At 44.7% G+C, this 24,276-nt stretch overlaps 1 protein-coding gene across 3 annotated transcripts in view; it reads right to left on the bottom strand.

The window, feature by feature from the left end:
- LOC121557896 (calcium-binding protein 2) overlaps positions 1-17,582 on the bottom strand; it is a 29,892-nt gene extending 12,310 nt beyond the window's left edge. Inside the window, exons 1-6 of one of the 3 annotated variants that reach the window (XM_045216634.1) lie at positions 17,387-17,582; positions 13,846-13,896; positions 13,567-13,729; positions 5,011-5,041; positions 4,185-4,328; positions 3,469-3,581 (exon numbers count right to left, since the gene is read on the bottom strand). In XM_045216634.1, coding sequence (XP_045072569.1) covers positions 3,469-3,581; positions 4,185-4,328; positions 5,011-5,041; positions 13,567-13,729; positions 13,846-13,896; positions 17,387-17,406 — 522 coding nt within the window. In that variant the 5' untranslated portion in view covers positions 17,407-17,582. The other 2 variants (XM_045216635.1, XM_045216636.1) reach the window with 2 other exon arrangements.
- Between the last annotated feature and the right edge of the window lie 6,694 nt (positions 17,583-24,276).

Here is a 24,276-nt window from a genome sequence, read left to right as displayed (position 1 = left end):
CCGAAGGTTTGATCACCCAGTTTTCCAAGTTGGCCGTAGGCTCCCCGCCCGACTGAAATGGAGGACATATTGAAAGCCCTTGTTGCTGGCCAGCAAGCCCAGATGCAAGCAAACGTGGCTCTCTTGGAGGAGCAAAAGAAAGCCAACCTTCTGAAGGCAGAGGAATTGCAGTTGCAGAGACAGAGGGTTGTCCAAAATACCCGCCCAATAAAGGCAAGTGACTTTATATCTAAGATGGGAGCTACCGATGACATTGAGGCATACCTGCATGCATTTGAGGCCACGGCCACTAGGGAAGCCTGGCCCAAGCAACAGTGGGTTGGTCTGTTAGCCCCCTTTCTAACCGGGGAATCGCTGAATGCTGTCCGGGACCTGGGCCCTGACCAGGTTACTGACTATGATGCCCTGAAGTCTGAGATCCTCAGCAGATATGGACTCACAAAGTTTGGTATGGCCCAGCGCTTTCACAGTTGGACCTTCCAACCAGACCAACCTCCTCGGGCGCAGATGCATGAACTTGTCCGAATCGCAAGGGAAATGGCTGGATCCGCAGAGGAATACAGCAGCGGCGGTGGTGGAGGCCGTTGTGGTGGATCGTTACCTACGCGCCCTGCCTTATGAGGCAAAACGGTTCATCAGTCAACAGGCCTTGACCACGGCTGATCTGACCGTGGAAGCTGTGGAAAAGTACCAGGCCACAGCGGAGATGCTGAATGCTTCCCGAAAAGACCCCAGGAGTGCGGCCCCACCCCAAATGGGAAGAACCCGTCCAAAGGACCCCCAAGGTCTCGAACCCAGCCACGTCAGGACTTATCCCGGCTCCAGGGGGAGCCAGAAACCAGGCGGGTCCAAGAAGAGTACACCAGGAGGGGGAAACTCGACAGTGTTACCGGTGTGGGGGAGATGGGACATATCTCCTGGCAGTGTGGGAAACCAGCCGATGAACCTATGCCCACTGCGGAGTCCTCCAGCTCAGCACCCACACACCGTTTTGCCTCGCTCTTGGGAGTCGTAGATGGCGGCCCAGATCGACCCCCCCACCTGCCCGGTAACTGTGAATCACCATGATGTGGAGGCCTTACTGGATTCTGGTAGCCGGGCCACCCTGGTGCGTAAGGATTTGGTGGGCCCAACGTGTCTGACCCCGGGGAAAGTCCTCCCAGTTTCCTGTGTCCATGGGGACACCAGAGAATACCCCATTACTGAACTTACAATGACCAGCACACGGGGAACCATACACACGACAGCGGGGGTGGTTGATTCCCTCCCCGTCCCTGTCCTAATTGGACGAGACTGCCCAGCCTTTTACCCACTCTGGAGAGAGTCTCAGGAGAGGATAACCCGAGTACCTCGGAAACGGAGAGGCAAGACTCATCCTGGGAAGGCTCCGGTGCAATCCTCCGAGTTACTCACTCCCGCCCGGGCTCTGATAGGGATGGCAGGTGCCCAGACCGACACAGAGACGGAGCTACAGAATCTGGACAAAGAACTGTCTGGTCTGAAGGGGACCGCTGAGAGGTATCGTTTGTTAAAGCAACAGTTAGACATGAAGACAGAAGAGTTAGATATCCTCCAGGCTAAACTCCAACAGAGCTCCTTCCCTAAGCAACAGGAGGAGCTGGAGAGGCTGCGCAGGACCATCGAGGAGTGTGAGGAGACCCTGCGCAGTAGTAAGGAGGTCCAGAAGAAGGCAGAGGAGAAGTACAAGGTGTTGGAGAACAAGATGAAGAATGCGGAGGCAGAGAGAGAGAAGGAACTGAAAGCTGCTCAACAGAAGCTAAACTCTGCTAAAACCAAGGCTGATGCATTCAGTAAGAAACTCAAGGAGAGACAACAGGAGGCTGAGTCCCTGGTCCTAGAGTTGGAGGAGTTGAAGAGAGAGCAGTCTGGCAAGCACCACGGCAATGCGGACGCCCTCTCCCGGCGTGATGCCTTCTTCGCTGCCTTTACCCCGACGAGGACGTCGGTCCCGAGGAGGGGGATGTGTGATGTCACGAGAGGCTGTGTCCTGGAGGGACGTTACATCCCCCTGAGGTGGCTGCAAACCCAGACAGCTATGGCTCCATCTGCTGGTATGGTCGGGAACTCCACCCCTCTATGGCCAATCTTCCCACGCAGCTGAAACAAATGAGGAGCTGATGAGCTGAAGGTTTGGGAAGGGAAGAGACACAGTCTCCAACCTGGGCTCTCTGGAGGACAAGAGTGCTGCACGTCCACTTCCATGAGGAATATAAGGATTTGGAGATACTTACCTTTGGGAAATACTCACCTTTGGATATATGCACCTGTGGAAAGACGTGAGAGACATTTGGAAGGACTTTTTGCTGGGTTGGCCACTAGCTGCAACGTGGACTACAGTAAGGCTGGGGAAAAGTTATCTGAGCGAGTGAGAATTATGATTTTGGATGTGGAAGAGACATCCCTGAACTGTTAACCCTTAAAGAGCCACAAGAGAACAGAATTTTGTTATATTTTCGTTAATTTCCCAAGACCTATAATAAAATCCTTGTTTTGTTTGAACCTTGTCTCCTTGCACTACTTGAGCAATCCCGCTGAAAGCTGTGTAGCCTCTCGTGACGTCACACCTCATTAAAATGCAAATCAATTTATAACATTTTTGACATGTGTTTTTCTGGATTTTTTTGTTGTTATTCTGTCTCTCACTGTTCAAATAAACCTACCATTAAAATTATAGACTGATCATTTCTTTGTCAGTGGGCAAACGTAAAAAATCAGCAGGGGATCAAATTCTTTTTTCCCTCACTGTACATATTTGCAGAAATCCATTCAGGTGTATTTTGAGGCTTTTGGCGAATGCATTCTAATTATCTAAAGTCGCGCTGTTGCTACTGCCTGTAAACACACAGTCCAGTTCAAACTGAATGATGGCAGGCCCGTGTGGCTTATTTGCATATAGGCCTACTGTAGCTCTGATTGGCTATGGCGCACCGGTCTGCGTAGACTCCAGTCCTGGACAAGACAGATATTTTTATTAGGTTTTATTTACTGCAGTGTCTATTAATTGTCCAAACGCACGGCCGCTTTCCCACTCTATATTGCTATAGAACTTTCACAAATGCCTTACTCTATGTAATTTCCAAACATTCTATGAATTTATGAAAACGTGAAAATGACCATATCTAAGTGCTCGCTTGTCAGAAAATGTAAAAAAAATATTCCTGGGGGTGTATATGAACAGATTTTAGTAAGATTTAATGTTGCTAAAACGCTGTCAGATCCACTTTAACTTTCACTCTGTTATCATTCATAATGATTAGAGAATGCACCACTTGCTTTGGTTTTTAAAAAGTTATTTGAAAGCACTCTGTACACTCACTTCTCTGATAGCACCCTTCCTATTTGCATTGAACAATCTTATGGATCTTGCACACTTCCTAGGGGCTCTCTCATCTGTTTGAAAACACACTTCTTATGGCTTTTCCATACTTCCTAGTGTCTTTCTCTCACCTGTTTGAAAGCACTGCGTACCTCCCTCATCCCCATCATGTGAGCCGTCTCAGCCAGCATCCTAGGGCCCATCAGCTCAGTACAGAAATCATCAAAGTCCACGTGACCGCCCCCTACAGAGAGGGAGACATCAGATTACACACACACACACACACACACACACACACACACACACACACACACACACACACACACACACACAAAAGCACCCTTCCACCTGACATCAATCAAATACATAATGTCCCAATCTTCAAAAACAGACAGTCTCACGCACACGTGTCACACATGCACACACACTACCCCCTCCTCTAACTTTATAGAGGGAGACATCAATCATACACACATGCACGGACCCCTGAGAGAGACATGAGTCAAACACGTCACGCACACACATAGACACACACACACCAAAGGAGGCTGCTGGGAGGAGCTATAGGAGGACGGGCTCATTGTAATGTCTGGAATGGAATAAATGGAACGGTATCAAACACATCAAACATATGGAAACCACATGTTTGACTCTGTTCCAATAATTCCATTCCAGCCATTACAATTAGCCCGTCCTCCTATAGCTCCTCCCACCAGCCTCCTCTGACACACCTACACACACACACACACACACGCACACACACACACACACACACACACCACTAACCCCCCCGCACACACAAACACACACCACTAACCCCTCCGCACACACAAACACACACGCTCACATTTCATCTTGATCTGCTGTATAATCTCTATGAGCTCCATCTCAGTGGGCATGTATCCCATGGTCCTCATACAGTCGGCCACGTCCTTGTAATGCAGGAAGCCATCCCCATCGTAGTCAAACTCCTTAAAGGCCACCTGCAGCTCTGAGACACTCACGCATGCACGTACACACACACACACACACACACACACACACACACACACACACACACACCAACAACCATGTGTATAATGTTATAATATTTGCAGTAGTCAAAAATTGTGGTGTAGTGGTTTTCGAGCAGCTCCTAAACTCGTATTGCTGAATGATGTTTCAAGAAGCTAATAGCTAGTAACACTTACAAGCTACAACTGTGTCCTGTATGACTTACGAGGGTAAGTGGAGCTTATGAGAGACTCAAGCCTTTTGGGTAATAAGCTGTATGCCTGCAGAATATTTAGTTTCTTAAAACGTCTTATAATATTGCTTTCATTAGTACTAGTAATTTCACTAACAAAGGTTTAAAGATATACTCAGCGATATGACATCAGTTGGCCGATTTCTTGCTTACAGACTGCATTGACATCTGCAAAGAATGCCTCAAATTGGCTCTTCCAAATTGGCACCCTCCCTTGAGGCCTAGCCACGTTGGGGCGAGCCAATAGTCATTCTTAGAGGATTATAATTTTGTTGATGTGATTTATGTATGCAGGTAGTCACACCGCTGTGTATGAAGACGTCATATTGCTGCCACTACCCTTAAGTGAGCTGGTAAAATGGACTCTCGCCCACTGCGTGGGCTGCACTTGCATAGTGCATTTCTATAATCAATAACAAAGACTTACCATCCAACTCCTCAGGCATCAGCTCCCTATCCTGCAGTAAACAGATAGAGGGAGATTAAGAGAGAGCATGAGTGTGTTCTGTAAATCTCTGCTCCATTAAAGCAGAGTAGTCCCTTGAGAAATATACTCCACTTTAATCAGTTTGTGTTATTTTATTTTTACTGGCGTATTATGGTAACATGCATATCATATCAACCACCGCAGCGCTCCTGACAGAGACCCTAATTGGATTACTCCATGACATGCCTTTCTAATCTGAGCAATGATACACACACAAAGTGCAGCTACCGTACTCTCAATAACTCTCTCTCTCTCTCTCTCTCTCTCTCTCTCTCTCTCTCTCTCTCTCTCTCTCTCTCTCTCTCAAACACACACACACATTGCATATGCACATACACACACTACTTATTAACACACGCTATCCCTCTCACCTCAGGTCGTTAATGTACACATACATAAATTAATACCACCCTTTACTCAAGATAAGAGACAAGAAGTGTTTCCCCCAAATTAATTTAGCAGCAGTGCACCGCCACTGCTAAATCGTGGCCGCCACTGCAAACATATACAGTGGGGTCCGAAATGATTGACACCCTTGAGTAATAATGACTGTATAAAATAAATAATTAAAATACTAGGCTATACTGTATATATTATATGCAACAAAAAAAATGAAATTATATTATTTTTATACTAGTACAATTGCTCAGATGAATAGATTTTGTTCAACTAGTAATATATTTAGTTTTTCACAAAAAGGTAGGAGTTAAAATTATTGACACCCTTAAAGATTCTTATAAATATAGTAGTCAAAGGTTGAGTATTTGGTCCCATATTCCTAGCACGCAATGACTCCATCAAGCTTGTGACTTTACAAACATGGATGCTTGTTGGTTGCAAGATCATAACCTCAAGACATGCTAACCCCTCCCCATTACCAATAACAGGGGAGGTTTAATGTATTGGAGGTATGATATTTGACCCTCTAATTTTCTCACTCATCATTATTCACGATTCATTCAGGATTATCCGTAATCATGGTAGCATCCACATTCATGTAGAAGTGTTTAGAAATATATTATATTCTTATTTACAATAAAAGTGACTCCGAAATGACACAATACATTATTTACCATTAATTTCTATTGGGTACAGAATTATCTGGAACAGAACCAAAACGAACTGCAAATGCATCCAACAAGGTTATAGAGTCACAAACTTGATGTAGTCATTGCGTGCTAGGAATATGGGACCAATTACTACTTTATTTATAATAATTATAATAATTTTGACCTCTACCTTTTTGAGAAGAAAATGTATTACTTATTAAACAAAAAGATTTTGAGCATACAATATACTGTAGCTCAGTATTATAATTATTTATTTTATACAGTCATTATTGCTCATCTTTATCAAGGGTATCAATAATTTTTTACTCCAGTCTACACACCCCTTGCACAGTCTTCACATTTTGCTGCTTTAAAATTACATCTACATTTAGCAGACGCTCTTATCCAGAGCGACTTACAGTTAGTGCATACATTATTCTTTTTTATTTTCATACTGGACCCCCGTGGGAATCGAACCCACAACCCTGGCGTTGCAAACGCCATGCTCTACCAACTGAGCTACCTCCCTGCCGGCCATTCCCTCCCCTACCCTGGATGACGCTGGGCCAATTGTGCGCCGCCCCATTGGTCTCCCGGTTGCGGCCGGCTACAGCAGAGCCTGGATTCGAACCAGGATCTCTAGTGGCACAGCTAGCACTGCGATGCAGTGCCTTAGACCACTGCGCCACTCGGGAGGTTACTGCGCCACAGATCTAAACAACCTATTCCACATGTTCAAAGTGAAACACATTCATTGAACATTTTCCAAATTAATTACAAATGAAAAAAAAATTTGATTGCTTATGTCTTCACACCCGAGAGTTAATACTTGGTGGAAGCACCTTTGGCAGCCAATACAGCTGTTAATCATTTTTAATACGATTTTATTTGTACAACTCTTAGGGAAACATACTTGTTTTTTGTCAAAATTGCACAAGCTCTGTAAATTTGGTTGGGAATCATTGATGGACAGCAATATTTAAACTTTGACTCTTATTTTGATGCAATTTTCAATCAGAAGTTAGACTGGACCACTCAGGAACACTCAACACCTCTTAGAAAGTCATTCTGGTGTGTCTTTGGCTTAAATAAAATTGTAATTCTCCCGCTGAAAAAAAACAACAGAGGCAGGGTTTCTGCTAACTTTTTATCTGGGCTTTGCTCCTTTCATGTTTATTTTGTTCCTGACAAACTCCCCAGTCCCTCCCGGTGACAAACATACCCATAACACGATGCTGCCAGGAATGCAGTGTTTGGTTTTCGCCAGGTATAATGGGACCCATGTCATCCAAAAAGTTATCATTTTGACTCATCTGTCCATAGAACATTCTTCCAAGAGTCTTGATGATCATCCAGGTGCTTTTTGGCACACTTGAGTCAACTTTTTGGACGAGATGGGTCCCATTATGTCTGGCGAAAACCAAACACTGCATTCCACAGTAAGAACCTCATACCAATGGTCAAGCATGGTGGTGGTAGTGTGATGGTTTGGGGATGCTTTGCTGCCTCAGGATCTGGATGACTTTCCTTAATAGAAGGAACAATGAATTCTGCTCTGTCAGAGAATTCTACAGGAGAATGTCAGGCCACCCGTCTGTGAGCTGAAGCTGAAGCGCAACTTGGTCATGCAGCAAGATAATGATCCAAAACACACAATCAAATCTACATGAAAATGGCTAAAAAGCAAATCATCCACAAATGTTGTTGCGTTAAAGCAGTTCTGCATGGAAGAGTGGGCCAAAATTCCTCCACAGCGACATGAGAGACTGATCAACAACTACAGGAAGCGTTTGGTTGGAGTCATTGCAGCTAAAGGAGGCACAAACACTTATTGAGTGTAAGGGGGCAATTACTTTTTCCCACAGGGGCTTTGGGTGTTGAATAATAAGTGTGTAATTGTTGTGTTATTTGTTCACTCAGGTTCCCTTTATCTAATATTAGGTTTTGGTTGAAGATGTGATAACATTCAGTATAAAAAATATGCAAAAGTAGAGAAAATTAGAAAGGCGGCAAACACTTTTTCACAGCACTGTATATACAATGCATTCGGAAAGTATTCAGACCCCTTCAGTTTTTCTACATTTTGTTACGTTACAGGCTTATTCCGAAATGAATTACATTTAAAAAATGTCCTCATCAATCTACACAAAATACTCCATAATGACAAATCGAAAACTGTTTTTTATAAATTTTTGCAAATGTATACAAAATAAAAAACAGAAATACCTTATTTATATAAGTATTCAGACCCTTTTCTATGAGACTCAAAATTGAGCTCAGGTGCATCCTGTTTCCATTGATCATCCTTGAGATGTTTCGACAACTTGATTGGAGTCCACTAGTGGTACATTTAATTGATTGGACATGATTTGGAAAGGCACACACCTGTCTATATAAGGTCCCACAGTTGACAGTGCATGTCAGAGCAAAAACCAAGCCATGAGGTCAAAGGAATTGTCTGTAGAGCTCCGAGACAGAATTAGGTTGTGAAACGGATCTGGGGAAGGGTACCAAAAAAGTTCTGCAGCATTGAAGGTCCCCAAGAACACAGTGGCCTCCATCATTCTTAAATGGAAGAAGTTTGGAACCACCAAGACTCTTCCTAAAGCTTGCTGCCCGGCCAAACTGAGCAATCGGGGGAGAAGGGCTTTGGTCAGGGAGGTGACCAAGAACCCGATGGTCACTCTGACAGAACTCTAGTTCCTCTGTGGAGATGGGAGAATCTTCCAGAAGGACAACCATCTCTGCAGCACTCCACCAATCAGGCCTTTATGGTAGAGTGGCCAGACGGAAGCCACTCCTCAGTAAAAGGCACATGACAGCCCGCATGGAGTTTGCCAAAAGGCACCTAAAGGACTCTCAGACCATGAGAAACAAGATTCTCTGGTCTGATGAAACCAAGATTGAACTCTTTGACTTGAATGCCAAGCGTCACGTCTGGAGGAGTCCTGGCACCATCCCTACGGTGAAGCATGATGGTGGCAGCATCATGCTGTGGGGATGTTTTAAAGCGGCAGGGACTTGGAAACTAGTCAGGATCGAGGCAAAGATGAATGGAGCAAAGTACAGAGAGATCCTTGATGAAAACCTGATCCAGAGCGCTCAGGACCTCAGACTGGGGTGAAGGTTCACCTTCCAACAGGACAACGACCCTAAGCACACAGCCTAGACAAAGCAGTAACAGCCTAGACGATGCTGTAATCACTTGCAAAGGTGATTCAGCAAAGTACTGAGTAAAGAGTCTGAATACTTATGTAAATGTGATATTTAAGTTTTATTTTATTTGATAAATTAGCAAAAATATCAAAAAAACTGTTTTTGCTTTGTCATTATGGGGTATTGTGTGTATATTGACAAAAAACAAAACAATTGAATACATTTTAGTATAAGGCTGTAACGTAACAAAATGTGGAAGAAGTCACTGTATATATGTCTGCGCCCTCAGTCATGACAGATTTGTTATGACTGTGGCTGGTGGTAAGGCCAGGCAATGCTCAGAGCACAGGGACTTTTCACAGTTCTCAGAACACTAGGAGCAGAAACATGCAAAAGTCAATGAGTCTTACTGGACTCACAGATAGGCCTGTAGGCTAGATAGAAAAAACTGCATGCTAGACAGTGAACGGATCCCACTGGAATGCAGATGGAATTATTGAGTAGAAAAATAAATGCTATGCTTCATGTCTTTCTATTTTGTCACAGTGACACAGGCTAGAAATTGCAACATACTAGTGAAGCTGAACTCCCTTAGCATTTATAGGCTATTGTAGATCCAGTATAGAAAACGTAAAATACTTATAACATTGAATCCTTCTTCCACAAAGACAGGCCCCACAAGCTAGTAGAAACAGAATGACATATAGCATACAAACAACACTGAATGTTGGTAGGACAAAGATGTTCCCAAAGGCTAACCAGCATTGGAGCAGAATACAGATCAACCTGGTCTCAGAGCATTTCGTATGATTCTGTAAGTAAATTGGAAATACTCCTTTTAGTGTGATACTGTATGTTACGATTCGTATGGCATGTATTCATTTGTGGATGTCCATCACCCATCTCATATGATATGGTACGAATTACAATTCATATTATATGTTACGGAATTGTAAAACATAGAATATGTTACAAACTGTTACGAATTTGCTAAAAGTATGATATGTTACGAATTCTAGCTAGGTGGCTAACGTTAGCTAGCTGGCTAATGTTAGGTAGGCTAGGGCTAGGGGTTAGGGGTTAGGGTTAAGGTTAGGGTTAAGTTTAGGAGTTAGGTTAAAGGGTTATGGGAAGGGTTAGCTAAAAGGGTTAAGGTTAGGGTTAGGGTTAGGGGAAGGGTTAACTAACATGCTAAGTAGTTGCAAAGTAGCTAAAAAGTATTAAGTAGTTGAAAAGTTGCTAATTACCTAAAATGCTAAAGTTGTCCGTGATGAGATTCGAACTTGCAAACTTTGGGTTGCTAGACGTTCGTGTTATACGCCCTCCCATCCACCCCAGTAACCAGCTGTCTAATGTAACCATACCAAACTTAACATATACTAATATGAGTTTCTCGGATTTACATTTACTATGTTACGTCTAGTCTATGAGACCAGGCTGTACAGATAGCCGACAGGTAGCTCAATAGATACATACCAACTACCCACTCTGCACCTCTCTAGCATACGAAACATGTTAGCCACATTTAAGTATGCTGTCATACATATCAATGATGTACATGAATGGCACATTTCAGCAAGGATAATTGTACAAACAGCTAGCAACTCTGACGTCCTATAAAATGTCTCGCTACATTATGTTTGCTGGCATAGCCTACAGATAGATGTGCACAATGGACATTACAGTAAGGATAATGCTATAAACTGGGATACAAGCGTTACGAAACACAGGATGCTAAGGAAACATGCTACAGTACACATGTGAATCACATTTAGGCAGACATATCAGGGTCAAGTTTAATGTATGCAGGTTATGCCAAAGGTCAGCAGCAGACACAAACACAACGCATACGCAGGTCTCCCTTGGGAAAGAGATCCTCTGACCTCAACGGCACTTCCTGGTTAAGGTTAAATAAAAAAACTCAGGCCAAAAGGATGTTTTTCATCTAGGCTACTGTTAAAGGTCACTCTACAAATGTGAAGGACCTGCACTGTGTAAACTCTCCAAAATTCTACTTTGATGGCATACTTAGGTAGAAGCCTAGTCTTTGAACACCCCTGTTACTATGCATAATTTGTTGTATACATTGGATACCATCTTTGTTTTTATTTTTAAAGATTATTCATGAGAAAACAACAACTAGCCAATGTAAAATAAATAATACCCTATCAAAATGGTCAGGCATCGTAAAAGCAATATCATATCCAATAGTGTGTAGACACGCTGTGTACGCCAGTGCTCACTGTAGAGGAGATTCCGACATATACTGTACAACTACACAAGGACATCTTTAGATGGCAAGGTCAGCACACAATCATTTGATTTATTAATCCAGAGAAGATTAGACAGTATGCCAAAATCAAGACTCCAATCATCAGTCAATACACAGACCAATTAACAATTAATTTAAATCTGTTTGCTTTCACATGGTTGGCTGAGCAAAGTGTTTTATAACCGTTAGACATACGAACACACAAAGAAGATACATGGACAGTCAGTGTACACACATGCAAAATGGGTACACAGATCTGCATGTACACACACACACACACACACACACACACACACACACACACACACACACACTGCGCACACACGCATCTGCATACATACAATACACAAACAAATGTACGTTAAAACTCACATTAAGAAATTGGCAACAAAAATGCCATACATTCTGCCTCACACATATATCTATCTCTCCGTCTTACTGTCTAGCATATTCATCTTGGTATCTGTCTGTTTGTCTGTCTCTCTGTTCTCATTATGGCTAATGAAGGTTGACAGTGAGCCTTGCTAACGGCGTTATTAATACCTCCTCTCACTGTGTGTATCCAAGCACAGAGAAAAACGAATACTCTATGGCAATGTCACTGCAAGGGCAGGGTGGGCCAAGGAAGGGGCATGGCAGAGATACGGCTGCAAATTGGGAAAATTGGGTTGTGGTAGCCTGGATGTCAATCTGTTTGTGCTTTATCCAACTGCTTAGTGCTCCTCATGCTTTGTGATTGTCATGTTTGGTTTTCTATGACCGATTTGAAACCAGAACACATACACACTATGTTCATGTATGTGTTATGGGGAAGGGGGGATTGGGGGGCAAGTGTTTAAATTATGCAGTAGTTAGCAATCATAATAAGAGTCTGGTAGCAGCAGTTGTGATGTGTGTGTAGCATGAATGTATATCTGTGTGTGTGTGTGTGTGTGTGTGTGAGAGAGAAAGAGTGTATATCTCTATGTGTGTGTGTGTGTGTGCTTGAGTGAGTGCATGTGTGTTAAGGCGTGGTCAGTCCAGTTCAAGTGTTCAGCAGTCTGATGGTTTGTAGATAGAAACTGTCTCTGAGCCTGTTGGTATCAGATCTCATGCTCCGATACTGTTTGCCCCACGGGAGTGAACAGCTCGTGGCTGCGGGCCTTCTCAGGCACCATTTTGAGTAGATGTCCAGGATGGGTGGAAGCACGGTCCCAGTGATGCACTGGGCCGTCTTCACCACCCGCTGGAGGACCTTGCGGTCGTGGACGGAGCAATTCTCGTACCAGGCCGTGGTGCAACTGGTCAGGACACTCTCAATGGTGCAGCAGTAATATTTGGAGAGGTCCCGGGGTGGCATGCCGAATTTCTCCAGCCGCTATTGCACCCTCTTGACGAGTGGTAGTGTTGTTGGTACATGTCAAGTCCTCTGTGATGTGGATACCGAGGAACTTAAAACTGCTGACACTCTCTACTGCAGTCCCATTGATGTGGATCTGCTTCCTGAAGTCAACAATCAACTCCTTTGTTTTGCTGATTTTGAGGGAGAGATTGTTGTCCTGGCAACACAATGCCAGTTCACTTACCTCCTCCCTATAGGCTGACTCGTCGTTGTTGGTTATCAGGCCTACAACCATGGTGTCGTCAGCAAACTTGATGATGGAGTTGGTGTCGTGCAAAGCCATGCAGTTGTGGGTGAGCAGGGAGTACAGCAAAGGGCATAGGACACATCCCTGGGGGGGGCCCTATGTTAAGAGTCAGTATGAAGTAGGGGTTGTTGCCAATCCGCTGAGATATAGTTGTCAGCTGAGGGTCGAGGGGAGGGAATTGAGGTGTGAGAAATATGGTTGTTGTTCATTTTCAGTTGGTTTATGGATCTGTGTCCAGGTTGCATTGCATCAAAAGTGTAAATCACCCCAACTTTTCTGTCAGACATTAAAACGTTTAATCCTGGATCACAACTCACTGTGCAACTGATTTGGCATGTGAGAGAGGCAGGAGAAGTGTGTTGAGGTATACAAAAGTGATAGAGCTACTGACCTGTCCAAAGAGAGTATTGAGGTAGGACAGGTAGACGGCTGCTACAGAGCCCTGGCTGTGGCTCCTGCCGCTCTTGGAGCTGCTACCATTTTCTCCTGACTTGGGCTGGCGGAGCGCAGAGCGCCCAGGGGTCCCGTGTGCAGAGGGGGTGTTTGACGACGTGCTGTTAGGGGACGGAGAGATGGAGAATAGGACAAAGGGTCTGACTTCATCCTTGTCAACATCATCATTTTTGCCGTTGTGTCATCACCGTTATCTTTGAGGGTGTGTCTCACTTACCTCGCTCTGGGTGAGGGCGCTCCTCCCTTTTTTGTCCCTTTCTGAGACATGCTGAGAGAGAGAGAGAGAGAGAGAGAGAGAGAGAGAGAGAGAGAGAGAGAGAGAGAGAGAGAGAGAGAGAGAGAGAGAGAGAGAGAGAGAGAGAGAGAGAGAGAGAGAGAGAGATTAATACGTATCCAAGGGACCAAGGAGAAGAGAGAGATACATACAGAAGAGAATGAGAGCGAGAGGAAGACAGAGAGACTGATGGCTGTACGTTTGAGAGGCAGATTAATGCCTTGTCATCGCACTGTGTTGTCAGAACCAGGGCCCGGGATGAAAGAGTGCACACTGACACGTCAAACAGAACACCTTTACACCCCCGACCATCTCAGATGCTCATAAAGATGCGCCTAATGCCCTCCGTTTGTATGAACGTTGTACGAATGTTGATAAATACATGTGATGTGCGGAGACGCACGCCAATGAGGCACCGTTAGTCCGCGTTCTCCTCCCTAAGGACCGCAGATCATAATGAGATGAGACAAGCAGAAAAGGTAGGCCCTATAAATGACAATAAACAACCTAATGTGCCTATCCGCGCAAACCAGAGCCCCCTTTTCACTCCAGCACCATTGGAGGAGAGAGATTGTCTCTGGTGAAAGCTGCACGCGAGCGGTACGCATGTGATGTGTACTGATTGCAACGCTCTGAGCATGCTGTCTCCCCAGAGAGGAAGAGGCGAAGCGAGAGGATTTACTCCACCCAAAATCTGTCCGCGTGAGATAAGCCATTTTTGTATGGAGGTCTATGAGCAAGTACATGAGGCTTATTTGGTCGAATAGAAGTTTCAAAATATTTAGTCTGTTACAAATGTACTGATGTAAGTGGATGCATTCCGGCAACTTTGAGAAAAACTACTTTGTTGTGCCTGTTGTTTACACGCGTATCTGCCCTCTCGTTGACCTGATCTCGCCTGCCTTCAATCATTAAGGACATGTATTTCCATTGTTAGAGCAGTCACTCGGCTATCTTTATAATAGATTATCTTTGGTCTCCCTACTAACTCCTCGAGCTCCATGGGTGTTTCACTCATCTAGCCTATCTTAACAGTTGTTCCTCTCTCATAGTTGGTTCAGGGAATGACTGAAAACAACTCAAATAAGAATGTGTGAGCAGTTGGCTGGTATTTGGTAGTTAGTGCCATATTGTCTGTATAATTGGTGTTCAAAATCACAGGAGGTTGGTGGCACCTTAATTGGGGAGGACGGGCTGGTGGTAGAGCGGAATCAGTGGAATGATATCAAATACATCAAACACATGGTTTGATACCATTCCATTCGCACCGTTCCAGCCATTGTTATGAGCCGTCCTCCCCTCACCAGCCTCCACTGTGATGGATTATAAAATAATGAGGTGCTTGCGCACACACACAGCTAAATTACTACAATTTCCGTGGTGATGCATTCATAGTTAACAATAGGCCTAACTATTGTTTGCCTCAAGAACAGCTTTCCTCTTGAATGAGCAAAGTACTCATCAGGGTAAACAAACAAACACACGCATGCACGTTCGGACGCACGCACACACACACACATACAGACACACACACTTCTACATGAGCCATTAGAGACAGCATGAGCTGCTCCCTAAGTGGCCAATCGCTGTCAATCACCAAGCCGACACGAGCAATTTCAGATCCTAATCATGCTAATTGAAATAATGAAAAGGAGGACCGGGGGGGGAGTTAAAGCAGAGGTAATGCAGATGATGTCACAGACCGGCTGTGATCCAGAACTGGTTAGCTGAGGGCCTCATCCTTTGTCGTTTTTTCTCTTCAGTGTTTTTCCCTACGTTTTTTGTCATTCCTCCTGTTCACCTGCTGTTCATCTGCAGTCAAAAGCAGATCAATGCCCAGATGGCTCAGCTACTCTCTTCTCGTCCAATGTCTTAAAACAACCCACGGTACAATAGGCCTAGCTGCCTCCTCCTCTCCCTATCGATCTCCACCACCGATTTTATGTCACGACTCAGAAATCAGACTCCCTTTCGTTACCGGTTTGGGAAGGGGGGATCTGGGGGGCCAGAGGAGGAGAGGGAGATGGGTGGATTTTCTTGTCCGCCGGCTGCCCTGTCATCCTCCTATCAATGGTTACATCTTGTAATTTCCCCCCGTTCACCGCCGTCTCGCATCCCACACAATCAATCTCCTGTGCGGTTGCCATGTCAGTGCCTTCTGTCCTGGTAGCTGTCTGGACTCCAGTCTGTCCGTCGGTTCCTGTTTGTTACCACCAGTAATTGTTGATAGACTGTTGTTTTCCATTCAGACTGTACAATTCGCACTGCCCAGAAATACCAAAGAGGGCTACACTACATTAAGTCCTATTGACGAATGGATAAATGTATCGATTGATTAGCCGATTGAAGTAAACAAATACAAGCACAATTTGGCCAATGGTCAACAGCCCTTGACCTCCTCCTCATCCTCTATCCTCCTTACCTTCAATATGCAGCTAGAGATAGAAAGGAAGAAAAATAGAGAGAGAGTTTCCCCCTTTTTCTGACAAGTCCAGTCGTAACCGTTTGGCGTGGACGTGTTTTGATACCATAAATTAGGAGTATAACTCCCCTCCTTCCCCTCTACCTTCCCCCTCCTCTGCCTCACCAGATTATACAATAAGAAGGGTGATTATCTTGCTAAATGTGTCTGGATTAGACTTTGAGATGTGTGACCGAGTCACTGTCTTGAGGAAAGAGGCGTGAAATTACATTGTAGGGTAGTCGTGTATAGGTTGTGCGTAAACAATGAAGACCTTCAGTGTATCTTTCAGGGAACCCTTTCTTTGAGCTACTGGTTCACAAACCTACATTTGTTAATGCAGACCTTTGATGGGCTTAAGCACTGAGCTTGTCCTTTTCTTAACCCTCAGGTTACAAACGTTGCAGTTACCTGGCTATTGCGAATGACTGTATCGCTGCTCCAAACTAATCTCCCTTGCAACGTTCTACAGAGTTCACCGAAGTGTCACTGCTCCAACTTTGTATTCCTTGCTACACTGTCCGAAACGTACTTCTCCTTGCTTCGTCACTGCTCCAACTTTGTATTCCTTGCTACACTGTCCGAAACTTAGTTGTCCTTGCTTCGTCAATGCTACAACTTTGTTTCCCTCATATTGTTTGAGGGAACAATATGTCTTAAAAGAGCTTCCCAAATGGTGGTCTGTGGAAAAGTGTTGGTCCTTGAGGTGCTACCTAGGGATCAGTGAGAAGGCTTTAAATGCATTTCTGGACAGTTGTAATACAGTAGGCTAGATCCAGGCAACCGACTAAACAGTACAGTGCTAAACAGAAAGGTATACATGATGTCAGTGCAAGTTTATAAGTCCTCGCTCAAATGACCTTCATCAATGTAATGGAGTGCGAGATAGCTAAGAATGCAGAACGTCAGACCTCTCTTCTTCAGGAAAATTGCATTAGCCTGCTGGTGGGCTGCCAACGTGTTCATTCGTCTTTCCGTGCAGTCAGCGAGGGGAAACGTTTTGGAACCACCTCTCTATCCTACCTTTTATACCGCACTGTCATCCTATACCGCCCTCTCGTGCCAAGCACTGGTGCAGTAAGGGAGCTCTTTGCAGGTGAACCGTTTCCCAGCGCTATTCGAACCTCGCCACGCTCAAATATGCTTAGTCCGGCCAACCAAAGCCCTTATTTAGCATTCTGCCTTTTGAAGAGCGAGAGAACTCCCTCCTTTCCACCTGAAAAAGAAATGGGGTAGCAATAATGTTGTCACATTACACGCACCAGTCAGCTCCCGGTGGACTGTGTACCTTGGCAATGAAATGTTTACTAAAGTGGAAATCCGCTATTGTAGCTCGCTGCCTCACTCTTGCCTCAAGGCTGCAGTGCAAAGACAGGCCAAGCACAGTTCTTGTTGGTTTTTCATGAGGTTATTGTGCCTCGTATAGTGTTTGAGTGCTTTTCAAGTGGAATTGTGGATTATTTGGTGAGAGAAATGTCTTTGCAAATATGAAGGCACTGCCGATACTGATGTTGTGTGTAAGGGTGTTTGTAGTTACAGATGTGTGTTTGTGTCGATGAGGTGCTTTGCCTTCGGTGAGTGTGTTGGGCAGAGATGAGAGGTGGGCTGAGCATAATGAAGCGTCCCGTTATTGGTGACTGATAATGCCATATCGAGAGCTAATTACCTGCAACATTGCCTCATTAACCACAACAAGACGGCACCACCATCGGGCATTGGCCACAACACCCAGCCACATCACACTGTCTCTTCATCTCCCTCTCCTCCGTCCCCTTCCCTCCTCTCTTCTTCCTGCTCTCATCCCTCCATCTTTTTAGATGGCCTTCATTTTCGTTCCTCTACCACTCCTTCCTGTCTTTTCTCAGAACGATTTTTGTTGACGCTCGTACTTCTTAATAATAAACCTTTGAAAGTAATCTTTTGTTGTTTTGTCTCAGCATTCCCTTCATCATTCCTCCTTCTCTCAAACTCTCTCTCTCCTCCTTCATCTCAATCTCTATCTCTCTCTTCTTCTATTTTTGTCTCCATATCAATCCGTCTGTCTGTCTGTCTGTCTGTCTGTCTGTCTGTCTGTCTGTCTGTCTGTTCCTTTCTAATATACTGTAGCTCTCTCTCCTACCATCTCCCTCCTTCTCCATGTCTCCCTCTACGTCTTTCTACAGTCACCTTCACACTCCATTCTGGAGCAGTTGGCTTCTCTCCCGCCATCTCTCTCTTCCCTCCATCCCTTTCTCCCTCCATCCCTCTCTCCCTCCATCCTGCACATGTCCACTGCCCTGCCTCTGGGCCATGCTTCCCCCCTGCGCTCCACTCGTTTATTTATGGGAATATGCTGATGGGGCTAACCCAGGTATAGAAAAAATACCCCAGAGTACAAGGAAGAGAGGGAGGGAGAGATCGAAAGCGTGAGCGCGTGGAAGGCGAAAGATGGTGTAGAATGGAAGAGCGAAAGAGAGCGTACTATTAATCATTGACCTGTCATTTATCCTAAAATGCAAGCAACCATTCATCATGGACCGTGAAAAAAAAAGAAAAAAGGGTTGAAAGAGAAAGAGAGCGAGGGAAAGTGTAAAAGTGTGTCATGAGGTTGGCAGAACATAATTGGGTCAGTTGCAAATAAAAGTGGCTGAGTTAGTGCTGAGTTTGACTTTGAGGTCGGCACCACATGCAGCCAAGCTCGAGATCATCCCCAGCATGAGACTAATTTAATCCTCAGAGAGATGAGGATAGAGGGATTTGAGGCGAACCCCAAGCCTCCGTTCCTCCCATGGGTGCCACACTCAGCTCTTCAAGCCGTTCCCTTACTACGAAGGCCTAACTCAGCTCTTCAAACCGTTCCCTTACTACGTAGGCCTAACTCAGCACTTCAAACCGATCCCTTACTACGTAGGCCTAACTCAGCTCTTCAAACCGATCCCTTACTACGTAGGCCTAACTCAGCACTTCAAACCAATCCCTTACTACGTAGGCCTAACTCAGCTCTTCAAACCGATCCCTTACCTCATAGGCCTAACTCAGCTCTTCAAACCGATCCCTTACTATGTAGGCCTACTGCATCACTCAAAATATAATGCTAATCTTCTTCCTCCATAATACAACATGGAACTGTAATGATAAGGCCACGGACTACCACAGGGATCTTTATCAATGCTAAAGCTTCGGAAAAAGAGAACAGTCACAAAAGTAAAAAACAAAACAAAATAAATAAATAAATAATCCTCAGGGGAATGCGTCTGTCAATCTGTCATGAGGCATTTTATTTCACCGTTTTTCTACACCGCTGGCTTTGCTGTCAAAAAATGTAACAGAAACAGAGAACTCGCATGATGACAGAGAAAGAGAAAGAAGTGACATGCCTGGCTGTCTCTCAGCGTGTTCCTCTGCTAGTCGGAGTTAAGGACAATTCACTGGTAGGGTTAATGGAATCTGTCTCTGTCAGAAGAGGTGTGGGGAGAGGGGGTGGAGGGAGAGGGGGTGGAGGGAGAGAGCAAGGGAGAGAGAGAGAAAAGATAAGTGCCCAAGGGACTCAGTGAGGGGACACTGAGCACATCGACTGAACACCACCACTCGCAATGCGGCCAACGATCCTTCCCTTAGGCTGAGCAGCAAAGTAGAACACAACACAGCAACAGAGAATACCTCAGACGCCGAGGTCCAACATATTAGTAGAACTGCCATAAGATTGTTTGCAAACACAAACAATATAGCAATATTTCACACCTCTGTAAATAATTTTGGGGGGTTTATAATCAGGTATCATAGATGTAGGCCTAACCTATGTCATGTATATTCCCATATTTCAAAAGTATTGATTAATTGTTAAATGCTTCAGATTCAGTAGCAACAGTGTAGTTACAGTATTATTTCAATACTGTATGAGTCACAGGAGGTTGGTGGCACCTTAATTGGGGAGGACAGGCTCGTGGTAATGGCTGGAGCGGAATTAGTGGAATGGTATCAAATACATCAAACACATGGTTTGATGCCATTCCATTCGCTCCATTCCAGCCATTATTATGAGCCGTCCTCCCCTCAGCAGCCTCCACTGGTATGAGTACTTTTCTCATGTATATTCCCATATTTCAAAAGTGTTGATTCATTGTTACATGCTTCAGCTGTAGTATAATGCACCTTCCAAGCCCAAAAGACAAAGTGAAGAGTGATGGTAAACTAAACTGAACAGAGACTGTTCAACCAGAGACTGTTCTCAACTAAGCTCAATTAACCTCAATCAGACAGCAGCGTTACATTGAAACAATGCAGAGAAAAACAATGGGCTACAGCAAAACTCTGAATTCAACTAAGCACCACTTCGATGCTGTTAGCAAACCCCTGAGAGACGAAACCAATGTACGATATTCACAGTCCACTTAAAAAACTCCACCAAACACTGTACGACAGGGTTCTTCAATTCCGGTCCTGGAGGGCCGAAACACTTCTGTTTTTTATTTCTACTTGGTAGTTAATTGCACTCACCTGGTGTCCCAGGTCTGAATTAGCCCCTGATTAGAAGGAGAGGATGAAAAACAGAGGTGTTTCGGCACTCCAGGACCGGAATTGAAGAACCCTGCTGTACGACATCACCGGTGTGGCCTTGTATTTCTCACAGGAGCAGGAAAAAGTGTATATTCTGACCGAGTTAAGACGAAGTACATTTGTATAGGGCGAGACAAAGGACATGCGGTGCAACTGGCTCTATCCCAATTGTGAGATTTATGTGATTTCCCTCCCTCTGAGTCAAACAGGGAAATATTTGATTTCGACACTATGTAAAATGTAGAGGCAGACTTTATCTCGCCGCTATGGCAATATGGTGCTGAGAGGCTTGGAAAGTTCTGTGCTGTATTTCCTAATAGAGGGGCCGCTGCCTCTTTGTACTGAGGTAATGGGAGAAGATAATCTCACCATGCAGTGGGACTGAGAATTTGCTCCTGCAAATTGCTCTCTCTCTCTCTCTCTCTCTCTCTCTCTCTCTCTCTCTCTCTCTCTCTCTCTCTCTCTCTCTCTCTCTCTCTCTCTCTCTCTCTCTCTCTCTCTCTTTCTCTTTCTCTTTCTCTTTCTCTTTCTCTTTCTCTCTCTCTTAATTCAATTCAATTCAATTCAAAGATGCATGGGAAATGTGTTTACATGGCCAAAGCAAGGGAAAAAACAAAAAGAAAACAACAACGAAGAAAACCGCTTGGTCTCTCTCTCTCTCTCTCTCTCTCTCTCTCTCTCTCTCTCTCTCTCTCTCTCTCTCTCTCTCTCTCTCTCTCTCTCTCTCTCTCTCTCTCTCTCTCTCTCTCTCTCTCTCTCTCTCTCTCTCTCTCTCTCTCTCTCTCTCTCTCTCTCTCTCTCTCTCTCTCTCCCCATCCCTCCCTCCCTCCCTCTCATTGTTTCTCTCTGCTCGTTGGATTGTAATAGGCCCATACAACATTCTCTCCTGTTTCAGATGGCTTCCTCCCTGAAAATCCAGTTGATTACCTGCACTAATCACCTCATGAACCGCACCAGACCACTGTCTAAAATATCAATCTGATACCTCATGTTTACCCCGCGGGAGCGATCAATACCCAGCGCCAGCCATTGTCCCGACTTCATTCCTCAAGCCCAATTGATTACATTTCATCCACTGCACTTACCATGGGGAGAGAGACAAATCTATGTGCTCCGTATAGGTCATTGTCAAATGGAGGCTGGCGTCAATCCAGACTGGATCCAACTCTCCTCTTCTTTTTTATTCTTACCCATTGTCACCCATGGCACAGTTCGACTGCGGATCTTTGGAGCCAAAATGGCGGCTGTGTCATTGTTGAGCTAGGGTGCTTCCTCTAGTGACCTCCTGAAATTGCCATAAGCTTTGCTAGTTAATTAAATGTATCTATTGAATGGCTAGCAATTGAGCCTAGCTGCCACTAGTGGGAGTGCTACAGTCCTGAAGGAGGTCATTACACAGACTCCAGCATTAAGGCTTGCATAGTATTATAATGAGTATCCCAGCAGTGCCCTTATACTCTACCACTGCTAAGTGTGCACTCATTCGCTTCACTGCCCCTTTAAGAAAAATCGACTGCTTTAAGAAATATGATGTAATCTCTCTCTTGCTAATACTGGCACCATTCCAATGCTTTTAAATCCACAAGGGGAGTACAGAAGTGAACACATCAGGGAGAAATAGCCTATAGAGAATCAGATCACAAGATTGATATCTATGTGTCAAAAAGTGGGTATCTGGGGTATCTGGGGCAGGAGTACCAAGTGTCTCTCAAGCAGCTTTTTCTCAAGGTTAATGGTTTGGGTAACTGGTGGGGTTTGCCAACCCTCCCGGTTTGGTGTCTCCCGGAATCCCCATTCATCTCGCTTTCCTTATTTAGGCCTATTGCATTCTAGACATTTCTGCATACCCCACAAAAGCTGTTGGTCAGTGGGGTTGCATTTTACCTTCAACACTGCCAACCTCTCATTGAATCCCCAAGCTTTTCCGGGGGATTTTGATAATGCCCCGAATGAAATTCATAACTGAAATGTAAACAGTGTGTTCCGTACATCTAGTCCTGTCTGTGTCCACCCCATCCTCAAATAAGGTCAAAAGGACAAACCCCAGGATCATAAAACCCCACCCATCACTCTACCTCAACCCTCTCTCTCTCTCTCTCTCTCTCCCTCCCTCCCTCCCTCCCTCCCATGACATAAAACATTAATAACAGCGAGCTCCATGACGCTGCCGCCGTTCACCCATGACCTGAGACGTGTCGAGAGCGCATACAGCTCAGAGTGTACATCTCGCGGCTGGCGGTCATGTGAAGAGGGTCGTGATTCGAAGCAGACTCGGAGCGGTGTGCGGCCGTAGAAAAAGATAACATTCTCTGGTGACGCCCAGCACTCTGACAGCAGGAGCCCAAGGCGGCGAGGCAGTCATCTACCCAACAGGCTGTGTGAATGCAGGCTGTCATATATAAACTCTGGTGACGGGTGGCTCTAGTTGTGAAATTATATAGCAGTCCGAGATAACATGAGCATATCGTCTTGTCTCGCTACTAGAGCACCATCAGGGCTCGGGCTGAGGGAATGGGTTTCACACACCTTGTTATTGGATGAAAATGTCATGGTCACTCATGGCCTAATGTTAGAGTCCTATTTCCAACTGCTAAGAAACAATGTTGGAAGAATGGGGACTATACTATGGTATTAGCCTCGTAGAATCCAACCCCATTGGTAACCTGGTATCAAACGGTTCTTTCAATGAACCTCAACCAAACAAAAATAGCAATTAATAGCTAGGCCTAATAACCATGTAATTAACATGTTATGAATTGATTTAAAGTAGATACAGAGTATTTGTATTTGTATTTATTACGGATCCCCATTAGCAAAATAACAATATTAAAATGTGTGTGTGTAGAGTGCATGTATTAGCATGTGTTTGCGAATGCTGTGTGTGTGCCTGTGTGTGTGTGTGTCTCTCTTCACAGTCTAGAGAGATAACGTGTCCCCTGGGGTTATATAATCCAGGCAATACTTCATTAATGTTCATACCCCTGTCTCCCTTTATCCATCCTGTCATGTGACAGTATCAAAGAGCCTTTCCTATTAGCTATCATATAGAATGTGTTTTTGACCTTGGTACTGCTGTAACTTTTTCTTCATTATTTCTTTCTTACCCACATACTGTATATGACTCAAATCGTTTGAAGTGTATTCTCCTTATGACTTCTTTCTGCCTCCCCATTTCTCATTCTCTTTCTTACTCTTTTCAATTCCATGATGCTCTCTCTCTCTCTCTCTCTCTCTCTCTCTCTCTCTCTCTCTCTCTCTCTCTCTCTCTCTCTCTCTCTCTCTCTCTCTCTCTCTCAGGGATATTATTAACTTTTGAAGCATTTCTGACACTGACTAATCCCAATTCATTGCGTGTATGTATGGCTGCAATGGGTTGA

This window comes from Coregonus clupeaformis, unplaced genomic scaffold (genome assembly GCF_020615455.1).
Source record: "Coregonus clupeaformis isolate EN_2021a unplaced genomic scaffold, ASM2061545v1 scaf0760, whole genome shotgun sequence".
Classification (NCBI taxonomy): Eukaryota; Metazoa; Chordata; class Actinopteri; order Salmoniformes; family Salmonidae; genus Coregonus; species Coregonus clupeaformis.
This window is presented reverse-complemented; position numbering and strand designations above follow the sequence as displayed.